Genomic DNA, 15624 nt, shown 5'->3' with positions numbered 1-15624 from the left:
GCAGCAGCCTCTTCATTCTCTGCAGACCTGGAAAAAATCACAAGCTGGTCCAACACGTGGAACATGTCATTAAATCCTGACAAGCCCACACTCTCACAATGTCTCTCCAAAGGGACTGTCTGGAACCCCCCCCCCCAATCGACTTTCATTCAAGCTTTTCGGTCTCACCATCTGCCATGATTTTTCTTGGGAAAAACACATCTCCAAGCTGACCCCCAAATGCCGACTGGGCATTCTCGGTCGTGCAAAGTCTTTCCTTGGCACACCTGAGCTTCTAATAACTTACAAAGCTTTCGTTCGCATTCTGATGGAGTACTGCTCCCCACTTTGGGGTAGTGATCCTGCCTCACACCGAGCTCGTCTTCACGCTGTGGAAACCAAGGCTTTTAGGATCTCTCTCTCTCTCACCGGAGGCAGGTCGGTGGTCGTTCTCTCTTCTGCCGTCTCCTCTCCGGCCTTGCCCCCCCCCCCCCGCTCTGTCTGTGATCTGTCCCCTCCCATATTTCCTCAGGGCGCTCAAGGTCTGCCAAAAAACCCCGTTCTGGTGAAACTGCCAAAATTAAGAATCACTGCTCACCTTCACTCTTTTATTCCTCTTTTTTTCACGCCTCTGGAATAAACTCCCACACTCTTCAATCCCACTCTTCCCTACAGGTCTTCAAAACAGCCGTTCACCACCACCTCTTATCTTCCCCCATCCAAAACCATAATCTTCACAACCCCCGTTAATCCACCCCAAACCCACCTCCTTCAAATTCCCAGTTTTCTTTCCTGAAAGTTCCTGCAGTACCATCTTATTTACCCCGTGTACCCCGCCCCATCCCTCTCCCTTCCACAGATCTCCTATTGTCTTTGTTCCCCACTATTTTGTGCTTCCCTCTCCCACCCCTCTTGTCTCCTGCCTTGTTATACGTTTCTGTGTATTAGCTCTTGCACAAGCTTCGACAAAAAAAAACCTCAGGCATATCTTGGATACAGCACAGATGACACAGGCGATTTGCCGAATTATCACAAAGACAAATCAACCTCAAAGTATGCCTACAGTGGTGAGGAAAGGTTTAGAATTTTCTCTATTTCTGCATAAATTTGACCAAAAATGTGATCAGATGTTCATCTTCGTCCTAATAATAGATAAAGACAACCTAATTAAACAAATCGCGTGCGCACGCACGCGCACACACACAATCTACTTTTTCATTACTTGTAATCGAGGACATTTTTCATAACAAAGGGAACATATAGTGGTCAGTTTATTTTGTTGTCTGTCTGTCTGTCTGTCTGCCAATCGCCTACAGGTCACAATTCTAAACTGATCGTCATGAAACCTTACCAAGTTGTAGAGGTAATCTCAACTGAGAAGCCTATTGATTTTAAGGTCAATGGTCAAAGTTCATCTTGAGGTCTATTTTCTAAAATATTTAATCCGATTGACTTGAAAGTTGAACGGGGTTTTCATATTGAGTCACTGAATTGGGAAACCAAGTATTTGAGGTCAAAAAGGTCAAACTTCGAAAATCATCAATTTAAATCTGAAAAATAATCTATTTTCATCCTCTTGACCTGAGCTTTGATTAAGATTGTCAATTTTCATCTTCATGAAATGCACAACTTGATGTATCCATGGCAACTTTTGGAGAGGGTGTGGATTTTGCAATTATCGTGCTCTGCACGACGACGACGTCGTCTTGCTTGTTTGTCAATTGCCTCCAGGTCACAATTTTAAACCAATCTTCACGAAACTTCACCACATGGTAGACTTTGTCATAAGTAGGAAGCCTATTGTTTTTGAGGTCAAAAGGTCAACATAGGACAAAGATCAACAAATCATTCAAATTTCTAAAATCCTCAATTTCCATCCGATGGATGAGAAATTTGAGGAGGATTTTCATATCAGCTTACTAAATTCAACCACCAATTATTTTTGAGGTCAACATAGGCCAAAAGGACAACATAGGCCAAAAGGCCAAATTTTCTAATACGCTCAATTTTCATCCGAATGACTTGAAATTTGAAGAGGATTTACATATCAGGTCAATAAATATCATTTTTTTTCTCGATAAATATAAAAACGTTTTGGACGAGTTATGACAAAACCAGGTGGACGAGTTGGTTAGGTGACAAGAACCAGCAGATTACATTTTGGTATCGATCCAGCTCATCAGTGGGATACAAACCGTGAACTGTTCAACCCGGCAGAGGTATGCGCTCTACCGAGTGCCATTCTACTTTGTTCTGTTTTGCCAAGTGTTGCTCTACGAGTGATTTTTCATTTGTCTGTGTCTGTCTGTGTGCAAGATTTCTCAAAAAGTTGTGGGCAGATCCGGATGAAATTTGTTGGGCAGGTTGGGTGTGTGACCATGACAAATTGATTCGATTTTGGTGAAGATCCGAATCCGAATCTGGAAACGAGAATTATTAACTTTTTAAAGTGATTCTTCATCATTGAGAGATAGGGCCAAAATGATATAGTTCTGTATGGCATGATATTTCAAAAATGTATTGGGCCCGATATGCTCTCATGGATCAGGCATTACTTGGCAGAGGTATGCACTCTACCGAGTGCCCTTCTTGTTATTTTTCATGTATTGAGCAAAATGATCCAACATGCAATTTCTCTGTTGGAAAACGTATGTGAACCTCCAGGTTAATCAGCTCAATTAAGGGGGTAATTATGGTCAAGACTTAAAATCAATGAGATGACTATGGAGTGAGTTTGGGTGGCCCTGCCCTATAGTGGGGCAACTTAGCATAACAATTGTGCATTTTGTGAGGAAAGCACCAAATTTGGCACACTAGTAGCCTCTCATATTATGAACAGATTTGGATATTGGGCCATCTCAAATTCAGCAGCTGATGGCTGTGGCAGCCATTTTCCACTGCCATCAAAAATTTTGAGATGGCCCAATATCTAAATCTGTTCATAATATGATAAGCTACTAGTGTGCCAAATTTGGTGCTTTCCTCACAAAATGCACAATTGTTATGCTATATTTAGCTAAGTTGCCCCACTACTATCTGAAAAATAAACTTTGTTCATCACCATCAGAGTCTGGTCTTCACCACACAGGTTTATGGAAGCGTGTCATGTACCGATCAAAAGAGATTTCTGAGGACCTCAGAAAAAGTCGTCAATGCTCATCGATCTGGAAAGGGTTACAAAACCATTTCTAAAGATGTTGGGCTCCTCCAATCCACTGTCAGGCTGAGAGTGTACAAATGGAAAAAATTAAACACCATTGTTACTCTTTCCAGAAGCTGTCGTCCAATGAAAATCACTCGAAGAGCAATGTGTACAATGATCCAGGAGGTCACAAAGAACCCCAGGGTAACAACTAAGGATCTGCAGGCCTCTCTTGCATTGGCTGTCATTGTTCACGAGTCCACTCTCAGGAAAACGCTAAACAAGAATGGTGTGCATGGGATGATACCAAAGAGGAAACCACTGCACTCCAACAAGAACATTGCCGCTCGTCTCAAGTTTGCCAAAGACCACATGGATGATCCAGAAGGCTATTGGAAGAATGTTCTGTGGACAGATGAGTCTAAAGTGGAACTTTTTGGCTTAAATGAGAAACGTTATTTTTGGTGAAAACCAAACGCTTCATTCCAACACAAGAACCTCATCCCAATCGTGAAGCATGGTGATGGGGGTATTACGGTTTGGAGCTACTTTGCTGCCTCAGGCTTGCCATCATTGATGGAACCATGAATTCTGGATTATACCAGCAAATTATACAGGAGAATGTCAAGGCATCCGTCCGTGAGCTGAAGCTTAAGAGAAAGTGGGTTATGCAGCAAGACAACGATCCTAAACACACAAGTAAATCTACAAGGCAGAATGGCTGAGGCAGAAGAGATTTTGCATTTTGGAGTGGCCAATTCTAAGTCCAGACCTTAACCCAATTGAAATGTTGTGGCAGAACCTGAAGCGAACAATTCATGCAAGAAAGCCCACAAAATATCTCTAAGTTGAAGCAGTTCTGGAACGAGGAATGGGTCAAAATTCCTCCAAGCCGATGTGCAGGACTGAATAAGTTACAGGAAACGTTTGGTTGAAGTTATTGCTGCTCAAGCGGGTGCCAGCAGTTGTCGAATGTAAAGATTCACAAACTTTTTTCTGAGAAAAGAAATTGAATGGGTTGCACCATGTCACTCAATAAATAAACAAGAAAAAAAAATGTTGCGCAGAGCACGATACTTGCAAAATCCATAAAACAAATTTGACCTCAACAATAATTGGAGGTTGAATTCAATGGCCAAATTTGCAACTCCTCTTCAAATTTCAAGTCAATCAGATGAAAATTGAGGTTTTCAGAAATACCACCTGAGTTGTTGACCTTTTGACCTCAAAAACAATAGGCTTCTTCCTTATGACAAACTCTACCATGTGGTGAAGTTTCGTGAAGATCAGTTTAAAATTGTGACCTGCAGCCGATAATCAGACAGACAAACAGACAAACAATCAGACAGAAGAACAAAATCGACTAACCAATATCGTTGAAAAATCTTCGATTTTACAAGTAATTAAAAATTAGATTGTGTGTGTGTGTGTGTGTGTGTGTGTGTGTGTGTGTGTGTGTGTGTGTGTGTGTGTGTGTGTGTGTGTGTGTGTGTGTGTGTGTGTGTGTGTGAGAGAAACAGACAGAGACAGAAACAGAGACAGAGACAGAGACAGAGACAGAACGTACGTACATGTGCTATTTGTTTAATCAGGTTGTCTTTATCTATTATGCCGACTTAGATGAACATCTGATCACATTTTGGGTCAAATTTATGCAGAAATAGAGAAAATTCTAAAGGGTTCACAAACTTTTTCTCACCACTGTATATGAAGAATATTCAAATTGTGAGGATATGTGATGAAGTCCAAGCGCACGATGCAAAGGCCCTTCTCGTTTTCAATGTTACCTGTGCAGCATGTGCATGGAGAAGAGTCAATTGCCTCTCATTCTCCATTGCTGCCAGTTGCTCAGCAAATCGCTCCTTGTCTTGTTCTTGCACCTCCTCGTTTTCCTTCTTAACAGCATTCAGCTCCTCTGCGTACATGTACACACGCAATCATACCGTCATCTGAGTGCTGCTGCGATGGTTTCAAGATACAATGCATTACAGTAGCAGTTGGGTTGAGAATATGCAAATGACAAGTTCATAACAGGGAAAGTCAAAGGCAGAAAAAGGCAAAACTAATCCAAATTGTGTCATGAGATCTTATTAGCAAATGAGTACATTTGCATAAAAATGCTGATCGATCACAATAATTACATTCATAATCGACCCCAACATTATAATCGAAGAACAATCATGCAACTCTTGACTGGAGAGTGAGGCCATGTAACAGTTGTCCTGCTGGCATCATGAAAGCAATTGTGTAACCTCATCTCGTGACTCAATTCGGAGATGAACAACAACGCATGGGCAGAAACAAACATTCAAGTGCAGCTTGCGTCGAGCTTGGTGTAAGAACATCACCGTGTAGTTTGGAAGTGGCCTGCCGACTATCCTGGAGTTCAGCATCCAGTTGTTTGTTCCTGTTTTCCAGCTCTTCCATCTCCATTCGGCAAGCAAAATATCTACTCTCCAATTCATCCTTTTCACATCTGTTGCATTCACATGAATTGTAAGTTACAACAGTGGAGCTTAATACTTTCCGCATTTTCATGTACTTTCGTTTCATGGAGACATTCGTGCTTTGAGCAGGATATTAATGGAGCTTGAACTGCAAAGTTTCAGGACATTAAATTGGTTTGTCGCAAGAAAATTGTGTACGAAACTCATGCCATACGACGTGTATACATACCAGAGTTTAAAAAGTAAACTATACTTGGAAAATCTTACACACCATATATATAAAAAACAATCCTAACTATAAAATGAATTTGACACGAATGTGTCAACGGATAGGCTTTCGCTCACGTTAGATGGCGTTTCCCCTTTCTCCTGCAGTTCCCTTTGTTATGGTGTGTCCTGATCTGTTCTGTGTCCTAGCTCTTCCACGAGCATAGACCATGTATTAAGAAAAACAAAAATAAAACCATTGTTACGTTTGATATCAATTAAAGGTCCTTTGAGAGGGAGGGAGCAAGAGGGAGAGAGGGAAAGACAATTAGAAGAGAGATAACATCAGATCCTTCCAACTTGTGGTTATAACCTTATATAATTATCAACCACAATATTTTTCCTTCCTGAGAGTTTGATTCAGTATCCATCTTGTCCACCCCATGCTTCCTCCCCTACCCCTCCCTCCTCCGCACAACTATTATTTGTCCGAGCCTCCATCTATCTTATCTATCAACCCTGCTGCTGTTGTTTCCACCCAACCCCGCCCCCCCCAACCTTTCTCTCGACTGTTCCTTTTCTTCTGTTGGATCCTGATCCATTCAGTGTCCTCACTCTTCCACAAGCCTTGATCTTGTATACAAAAAAAAACAAAAATTGAATTATGGTCGGCAAAATTATTTCCAAAGGGCACATGACCTTTGATAGTTCAACCGAAAATCCAATCTGTTCACCTTTGTTCTACAGTTCATGTGCGTGTCAAGTATGGTTGAAATCTCTTGAGTTGTTCAATCAAGTTATTGCAATAATCACAGATTTTTCAATTAAAGGGCACTTGATATTAGGCCTTTGACCGTTTCAAGCCAAAATTTAATCAGTACATCTTTGCATTACAGTCCACAGTTTGCTCAAAAATCGCTTTGGCGGTTCACAAGTTATCGCAGTAATTAAAATGAGATACTTTCAGCTCGAGGCCACATGACTTTTGACCCTTTGAACCAAAAATCTAATCAGTTCATCTTTGCATCATAATATGTACCTGTACCGGGTTTGGTCAAAGTCCCTTTGGTGGTTCACAGTTAACACAGCAACTAAAATTTGCTACTTTCAGCTAAAGGTAACATGACCTTTGACCCTTTGAACCCAAAATCTAAACTGTTCATCTTTGCATCATAATACATCATTGTACCAGGTTTGGTTAAAAAAAAACAAATCCCTTCAGTGGTTCACAAGTTATTGCAGTGACAAAAATCGATCACGGGTGGACCGACACACGCACAGATGGACGCACAGACATTCAACCAAACTGAAAACTCAAAAATATAGGGCATAAAAACTATAAGCCTGTACTACATATACACAATCCCAAAAACCCCCAAACCAGCTACTTTCTAATCCTCTTGAAGAAGTTCAGTCACTCATACTCCTGGGTCTCACTATTAGCCATGCTCTTTCTTGGGTAAACCACATTTCAAAGTTGGCCTCCAAAGCCAATCACCAACTGGGCATCCTCTGTCGTAAAAAGTTATTCCTTGGCACTTCTGAACTATGTCCACAAACAAGGCCTTCATCCGCAGCTTGATGGAGTACTGCTCTCCCCTTTGGGCTGGCACCCCTACCTCACACCTTGCTCAGATTGACGCCGTATAAATCAAGGCCTTCGAGATCAATGGAATCTCCTGCAATGAAGCCGAGTCTATGGGTCCATCAGTTTGCCATCGCTAACAGGTCGGTAGTCTCTCCATCTTCTCCCGCCTCCTTTCTGGGCTTGCACTCTTTGCTCTTTTCGTACTTTGTCCCCGCCAGTTATCTGCAGGATGCACACAGTCCACCACCAACCCCCCTTCTGGTGAAACTACCTAAATCCAGGATCACTACTCATCTCCACTCATTTGTTCCTCATTCCTCTCTCCAGCTCTGCAAGACAGCTGTTCGCCACCAACTCAGATCGACCTAATCCAAAACCATGATGTTATCTACCCCATGAAATCCCCCCTCTCTCCACCCCCCCAAATTTCCAGTTTTTCCATCTAGAGAGTTTGCTTCTGTGTCCATATTATCCACCCCCTGCATCTCCCCCTACCCATCATTCTTACCTGCATCCCTTGTTGTCCATCTCCCTCTAATTTTGCTGTTGGCATATTTTTTTCTATTGTTCCGTTGCATCCTGATCTATTCTGTGTTCTAGCTTTTCCACGAACGTTGACTTTGTATGCAAACAAAAGCCCTGCGTACTATCCCAATTCAACATACTGAAAACAATCCTCCATCTGTACCCCTGGCTGATGATGCAGGGAATCCAGGTTGAAATTCTATTTAACACATGATTGCCCAATGTCTGCTAATGTCCTTGTAATTCCTGTAAAAATTACATTGATGTCCACTATTGTCTTTGTGCTGAATGTGATAAAGACCCAAGCTCTGCTAAGATTTTAACATCACCTGTAAAAAATGAAATAAAATGTTTAAATGAAAATATAACCCACATACTGTAAACAATCTCAGATTGTCACAATCAGTTCAGTTCCAATTGTGATAATTTATGTGCAACTAGAACGGCACTTGGAAGAGCGCACACCTCCGCCAGGCTGAACAGGTTAAGTTCTGTATCCCACTGATAGGCTGGATCTGGATCCAGATCTCCAAAATCTAATCAGATTGTTCTCGTCAACCTAACCAACTCATCCACCAAGTTTTGTCATAATCCGTGCACAAGTTTTTGAAACACCGTGCTATGTATCGTTTTTGGCCCTATCCCTCAATGGCGAAGAAAAACTTTTAAAATCTCATATCTAGATCCGAATCTTCACCAAAATCGAATCAATTCGTCCTCCTCACACACCCAAACTGTCCAGCAAATTTAGTCCAAATATGTCCATAACTTTTTGAGATATCCTGCCCACAAACAGACAAAGGTGAAAACATAACCTCCGTCCACCTTTGGTGGCAGAAGTAATGAGTTTGAAGATAAATGTTGGTGCGAAACTGTACGCGATCCAAACATCCGGTCATCTCACTAACCCCCAGTCCATTCCCCTCCATTCATCGCTAGAACATTCACAGAGTTTTCATGGTGATGGACCCACCTCAGATGTGTAACTTCCTCAAAGCCTTCACGTCCTTCTCTCTCTGCAACGGTGAGCCGCACGCCCAACTCGGCGTGTTTTCGACAAATGATCTCTTTATCCTGAAACACCTGCTCTCGCAGGGATGTCTGTTGGGCCACCTCCTTCTGTAATGTCTCCACCAGCTGCTTCAGTGATTTCACCTGACATTTTGCCTGTTTAAAGAGGTAAACACTGTTCCAGAGCTTTAAGATCCTGGGAATAAATATTTTAGGCATTTCTACACCCATTGGGTATGTTGAAGGAATTCTTCAATTTCATTATACATCCAGCTCATGAACCAAACTTAATAACCAGATATAACTGATCCAACATGAGAGCACAGAGGTTAACACAGTTCCTTATCAACGTGTTTTCGGTTCAATTCTCGACTTGCCAACAATGCCACGGGTCACGAGCCCATACTTAATGGGACATGGTGTAGCAAAGAAGAAGAAAAGGAGGGGGAAGAAGAATACTCAAATATAACTGATATCAAGGCTTCCCACGCACATAAAATAAATGGATCGAGTTTGATTCTGTTAAACCATTGACATTCGAGCCAAAAACTGTTAATACATCTCTAACACCCTCTCTTACCTGCTCAACATGCTCCTCCTGCTCCTCCTTTTCACGCTGCAGACTAAGCACATCCTTTTGGAGCTCCTGCCGCTGTTTTTCGGCTTCCTCCAACAACTGATCCCGCACTCGGAGTCGCGACCCGAGTTCCCTGAGCTCAGACTGTGCTTGTCCGATTTCTGCCCTGAGAGTGCAACCTTGACGTTCCGCTTCTCGCTCCGCAGCATGCAGGGATGACCGCTCTTCCTCGGCCTGCAAACCCCACCACGCAGGAGCTTATGCTCACAGGTCAGGTCAGGTATGGGAACATGTGCCAGAACAGCACGTCGCTGCGTCCACTTTCTGCCGGTACTCCAGGGGCCTCCGTCTGGCCATCCCCCAGGCAGATGCCAGGCCCATCCCCATCTCCTTGAGATGATGGTCAACCTGTTGCAACCATGAGGCATGTGGTCGACCCACTGGCCTCCTCCACTCATGAGACTCCCTCACTGAGAGAATCTGGTGAGCAGGATCAGAGTCAGGAAAACGAGCCACATGTCCATACAGCCGCAACTGACGCTCACGGACTATGCAGGTAACAAATCTCATCCGAGTCTCTCTCAGCAACCGCTCGTTGGACACAAAATCCGACCAGCGATAGCCAAGGATTCTCCGAAGAGACCTGGTACCAAAGGAATTAAGTCTCCGTCTCAGATCCTTGGTCAGAGTCCAAGTCTCACACCCATAGAGCAAGACTGGAAGTACCAAGGACCTGAAGACTCGGACTTTCGTCCTCCCGCACAGGTACCGGCAGCGCCACACCCCATGATCCAGTGAATCCATGACTCCCCAGGCCCGACCCAGACGTCTATTGACCTCTGACTCGCAGCCAGCAGAGACATGAATATCACTGCCAAGGTAAGTGAATCTCTCCACGACCTCAACATCCTCACCACAAACAGACACAGACAGGACAGCAGCATCCAAGATGTCACCGAAAGCCTGGATCTTAGTTTTGACCCAAGAAACCCGTAATCCCAACGGCTCCGACTCCTCATTCAGCACCTCGAGGGCCCCCAAGAGGATGTCTAAAGTCTCCGCAAAGATGACTGCATCATCTGCAAAGTCAAGGTCCGAGATCTTGACATTCCCAAATGACGCACCGCAACTTGATCTCTCCGACATCCTCCCTAGAATCCAGTCCATACAAGTGCTGAAAAGTGTGGGGGCCAGTACACACCCCTGACGAACTCCAGTAACAACTGGAAATAAGTCAGAGATGGTACCACCACACTTCACAGCACTCTCAGTACCAGAGTAGAGTTCAGACATCAGATCGATCAGTTTTGGTGGCACCCCACGAAGACCAAGAATCCTCCAGAGGACATCCCGATTCACTGAATCGAACGCTTTACAGAGATCAACATAGGCTGCAAGCAGCCCCTGCCGAAACTCTCGTCTGCGTTTGGTGAGGACACGAAGTGCAAGGATACGGTCAATCATTGACCTCTTTGGTGTAAAGCCTGACTGCTCTGGACGCTGGTGCTCAAGCAGATGGTGGCGAACCCTATCGAGAATTATCCGAGCAAAGACCTTGCCCGGCACTGAGAGCAGCGTCACCCCTCGGTAGTTGTTGCAGTCTTGGCGATCACCCTTCCCTTTCCAGAGAGGGACAACAAGGCCCCTCTTCCAGTCAGTTGGGATGATGCCTGTGTTCCAGGCAGAGCACAAAACTGCATGCAACGACACGAGTGCAGCATTTCCACCAGCCTTGAGAAGTTCGGCATGAATGCCACAGATCCCTGGAGCTTTTCCCCGTTTCAACTGGTTCACCGCAGCCCGTGTTTCCACAAGCGTAGGTGGACCACAGTTGATTCGAGGGTCAGCAACAGGGATTGTAACACCCTTGACGTCCAACTCGACAGTTGGGGGATCAGCCTGGTACAACCGCTCAAAGTAACCGGCCCAGCGGGCCTTCACTTCAGACTCCTCTGTCAAGAGCCTACCACTCTCTGCTCGAACTGTAGTGCTCCGAGGGATGGGCTTGGATGAACGTAATGCGCGAATTCCCCTGTAAGCGGGACGAGAATCACCTGTCCACAGGTGATGCTCTACCCCTCACAGATTCCTCGCACATAGGCCTCCTTGTCCACCCTCAGTGCACGTACAGTTTTACGCCTCAGCTCCCTGACAGCTCAGCTCTACCATTCAGCCTGGCCCTGCGACTCTGGTCAATGATATCCAGTGTCCCTTGAGAGACAAAATTCTTCTTTGCCCTGCGGTGAGCTCCAAGGCATCCACCGGCAACATCAAGGACGGTGGTCTTGAAGGCGCTCCACAACTCTTCAGGACCCCCCAAAGCACCCAGACCCCCCAAGTGTCCACTCAGCCTGTTCGCAAACTCCTCAGCTACTCTGTCATCCCTGAGCTTGGCAACATCCAGCCTCGGCTGGGATGGTACCATTCTCCAGGATTTAAGGTGCAGCTTTAGAGTTGCTACAACAAGCCTGTGGTCAGTATTGAGGAACTGAGCACTCCGGTAGACCCTGCAGTTCTGGATCATCCTCCAACGACCGTCAATGAGGACATGGTCAATCTCCTTTGCCACACCGCCAGCGTTGGAATACCAAGTCCAGCGATGAGCTTGTGGGCGCTGAAACCATGAACCAGCCACCCTAAGTCCATGACTTCTTGCAAAGTCAAGGAACTTAGTGCCATTCTGGTTCATAGTTCCTGACCCATGGGGACCAACACACACCTCATAACCATCCCTATCAGTTCCAGTCGATGCATTGAAATCCCCCAAGACTAGAAGTGTATCTCGTCTGGGGCACTGATCAACCACAGACTCGAGTGTGGCGTAGAATGCATCCTTCACGGTGAGATTACTCGCCTCAGTCGGAGCATAAACAGAGACCAGGGAAATGACACCTAAGGAGTGACGAATCCTTAATCTCATAATACGCTCGTTGACCGGTGTTACCTCAATTATCATTGGGGTCAGCTTATTGGACACAGCTACAGCAACTCCTTGGGTATGGTAACCATCAGAGCAACCAGACCATTAGTAGGTGTAACCACCCACCATTATCTCGCCGCAATCCGGTCTCCGAACCTCAGAGAGAGCTGCAATCCCGATGTCCAAACGCTTGAGCTCAGATGATAACAGAGACAGGTGATCATCCTCTCTTAGGGATAGGACATTCCAGGCACCCACCCGAAGGGACCGCCTCAGGTTAACCCAAGGAGACCGCCGTCTGGTGGACGACACCTCAGCACCACTCCGACACACTCTTCCGCAATCTGACCCAGGGATGTTACCCCGTGGTTTCCCTCCTATCAAAGATTGGGGGTCCCGAAGGCTTTGCCCCAATCCCGTCATCCGGTGAGCTGCCCTGCGAAGGGAAGCTGCACAGGAGGTACTCCCACGGAGTGGGTTTTCAGATTTTTTTGCGTTTTTGCGTTTTGCGGAATGAAGGGTTTTACGGTGGCCGGAGTGCAAATCCTGCCACCAACCTCCTAATAAGAAGTGACCCAACTGCAGGAGGACGTCCGCAGACACAGTTGGGCACTAGATATGGATGGCCGTTGGCTCACAAGGAGCTCCTCCGCCCTTTGACAGGTTTTGTTTTTATCCTGCTGGGTGTCCATATCCAAACACCCTCCTCACCAGAAAACCTGGTGGGGGAGACGGTTTGGTCGCCGACAACCCGACCATGGAACAGGTTAGTGCAGGTTTACATGGTACCTGTAGTAGGTCACAGATCGAACCTGACCTGACATATATACATATATATATATATATATATATATATATATATATATATATATATATATATATATATATATATATATATATATCCTGACCTGACATATATATGCTCACAGTTTCCTTCCAATAGCTGAATAAATAACTTGTAAGTGTATTTTTTATTCAACTGTTAAGATCTAAAAATGGAAGCAGCAGCAAGCTGTGGCTGCACATTTCAATCACCGTTTTCTGATCAACTCCTCTACGGTTTATCGTCTTATTCCCACAGTTGCTAAGATTTCCTATTCGGCAAAAATTGCCTTTTCCCTTGGTTGACATATCCTAAGAGATAAAAAAAGTACAAAACTTAACTGAGCATATTCATGCATGCTCAGACAATGAGAAGCCATTAAACCAGTTGTTAACTTGGGTTGAACAGCTTTATTCCAATCAAACATGAGACTGCCCTGTGGCCTGTTCAAATGAAATAGAACCTGAAAGGAAAGGGGCAATTACTTGGAACTAACCCCAAGGAATTAGCATGAAAGTTTGAAAAAAAAAAAAAAGTCAACTATCATTTAGCTCGAAATTCTGTCATTTTGAAGGAAAGAAAAACAAAGTGCACGACTGGCTGAGGTTTCCAGCACAACTGAACCTTTGGTCAACCACAGCTCACACTAAAGCACACTTACTAATGGAGGAAAAGGTTAACACCGATCCCTCCATGAGGATGGCAATTGCCTGCAATAGGTATGTATGATCACACCTGGAGTAACAGCTTCTCAACTTCATCCTTCTCATGAGCGAGTCCTTCATTGAGAGCACTCATCCTGCTTAGTGTCTCTTGCAATGCTGACTCCTCAGATCTCGCTTCATCAAGGCAGGTCTCGAGTTCCACCCGGCGTTTGTCAGCCTGTCGGCAACAACACGAGAGCCTCTCAGAGCTGGCTGGCTCCGTTAGGTTGCAACAATCTGACCAGTCGGACTCCTGGCCAAATGACGCCCAATGCAAAAACAGAAAAAAAAAAAAACCCCCATATTTTTGTCTCATGCAAAAACGTCATCACAAACCCTGGAAAGAGACTCAGAGAGATGGTCCCTTTCATTCTCCAGTAGATCTTTCTGTAGCTTAACTTGCTGTAATGCCTCCGAGGTGGTGGCCAGCTCACGGCGCAGGACAGAAGCTTTTTCTTCCTGCCGCTCCAGTTCATGACGCCTAAAAAGACACACGTACATACCTATTCACACTGCCACCTGTGCAGAAACTACAGTCGCCCGTATGTTTTCTCATCAACAAAGTGCTCCATAAAGCGGAAGTGAACAAATTTCAAAGATCTGCCTTACTGCCATTACGATGGCAATGACAAACTACCAAGTGAAATCTTTACCAGGAGACTGCTATACAAGTACTGAACCTGCCTTTGGGGAGAACACGAGATAAAGAGAAAGAAAGAGGGACAAAGGGGAGAGAAAGGGGAACAATAAATATAAACTTCTTCATCAGGAGCAAGTGTGAGTGCAGTTAGGGTGTGCACACCTCAAACTACATTGCTCACGCATACACAGCCTAAGCACAATCTTCTGAAGTAAGTCATGGTTGACCCATCAGCATTCCAATCTGAACCCCTGGCTCATAACGTGGAAAACCCAGGTTCAAATCACAAACATCACATCATGAAATCGTTCAACACTTCCTACAGAAATAGGCCATGGACTAGATATGATCCACGTGCATCCCACAACCCTTCGACCCCATATTTTTCTGAAGCCTTAGGGTCCCCTGAGCATGAATTCAACTGGTAACAGTGAATAAACTGGGACTCACTATCCATTTTCCAACCATATCTGACGGTACACTCAAGATGTCAACTTTTCCTCAGTTTCGCACGTAAAAAAATCCCCTGACTGATAAGATCTCTGCAGTTGCCCAATAAGCATTAATATTAACAAATTATATATCAAATGAGAGATTATCACATGCAGATTTTCAAAATAGAGTCATCTGTCAAATTTAATAGCGTTATGTTTGTCCCAAGAAGTGATGAAGAGGGTGTGAGTTGTCTATATTAGCTATGAACACAGAGAAATATGTCAGATACCTTGCATAGTTCTGTCCACCGAAACTGAAGAAGAGAGACGTCATGCGACTGATGGATGCAGCATACAAAAGAAAGTTGTTTCTCTTTACAGCTTCAAGGTGTGATGGAATTAAACAGACATGGTCCATGTATGACAACCACAGCTGGGCAGTCTTCCCCAAACGTCCATTTGCGACTCCTTTTTTGAATTCTGCATACTGCTCTATGAATTGGACAATGGAATTGTCCATCAAGACAGCATTCGAAGTATCTTGGCTGCGGGAATCTACTAGGGCACGTAGCTTATCTGATGATTCGTCAGAGAAAGACGAGAGCAGATCATCAGTGCTTTTATCTT

General features: G+C 44.6%; 1 protein-coding gene and 1 long non-coding RNA gene across 9 annotated transcripts in view; one reads left to right on the top strand and one right to left on the bottom strand.

Moving 5' to 3' along the window:
* CROCC (ciliary rootlet coiled-coil, rootletin) overlaps nucleotides 1–15624 on the bottom strand; it is a 144995-nt gene that overhangs the window by 50164 nt on the left and 79207 nt on the right. For all 7 annotated transcript variants that reach the window (XM_085847735.1, XM_085847730.1, XM_085847733.1 and 4 more), the window contains 6 exons: nucleotides 14260–14404; nucleotides 13955–14101; nucleotides 9480–9710; nucleotides 8862–9055; nucleotides 5470–5597; nucleotides 4909–5036 (listed from right to left, as the gene is read on the bottom strand). In XM_085847735.1, coding sequence (XP_085703861.1) covers nucleotides 4909–5036; nucleotides 5470–5597; nucleotides 8862–9055; nucleotides 9480–9710; nucleotides 13955–14101; nucleotides 14260–14404 — 973 coding nt within the window. The remainder of the gene's footprint in view (nucleotides 1–4908; nucleotides 5037–5469; nucleotides 5598–8861; nucleotides 9056–9479; nucleotides 9711–13954; nucleotides 14102–14259; nucleotides 14405–15624) is intronic.
* LOC147016310 (uncharacterized) overlaps nucleotides 1–15624 on the top strand; it is an 84662-nt gene that overhangs the window by 49373 nt on the left and 19665 nt on the right. The window lies entirely within an intron of this gene.

The sequence above is a fragment of the Eptatretus burgeri genome, chromosome 11, assembly GCF_056783735.1.
Source record: "Eptatretus burgeri isolate ZD-2024b chromosome 11, Ebu_testis_v1, whole genome shotgun sequence".
Lineage (NCBI taxonomy): Eukaryota > Metazoa > Chordata > Myxini > Myxiniformes > Myxinidae > Eptatretus > Eptatretus burgeri.
The sequence above is the reverse complement of the archived record's forward strand: the minus strand, read 5'-3'. Positions and strand labels throughout refer to the sequence as shown.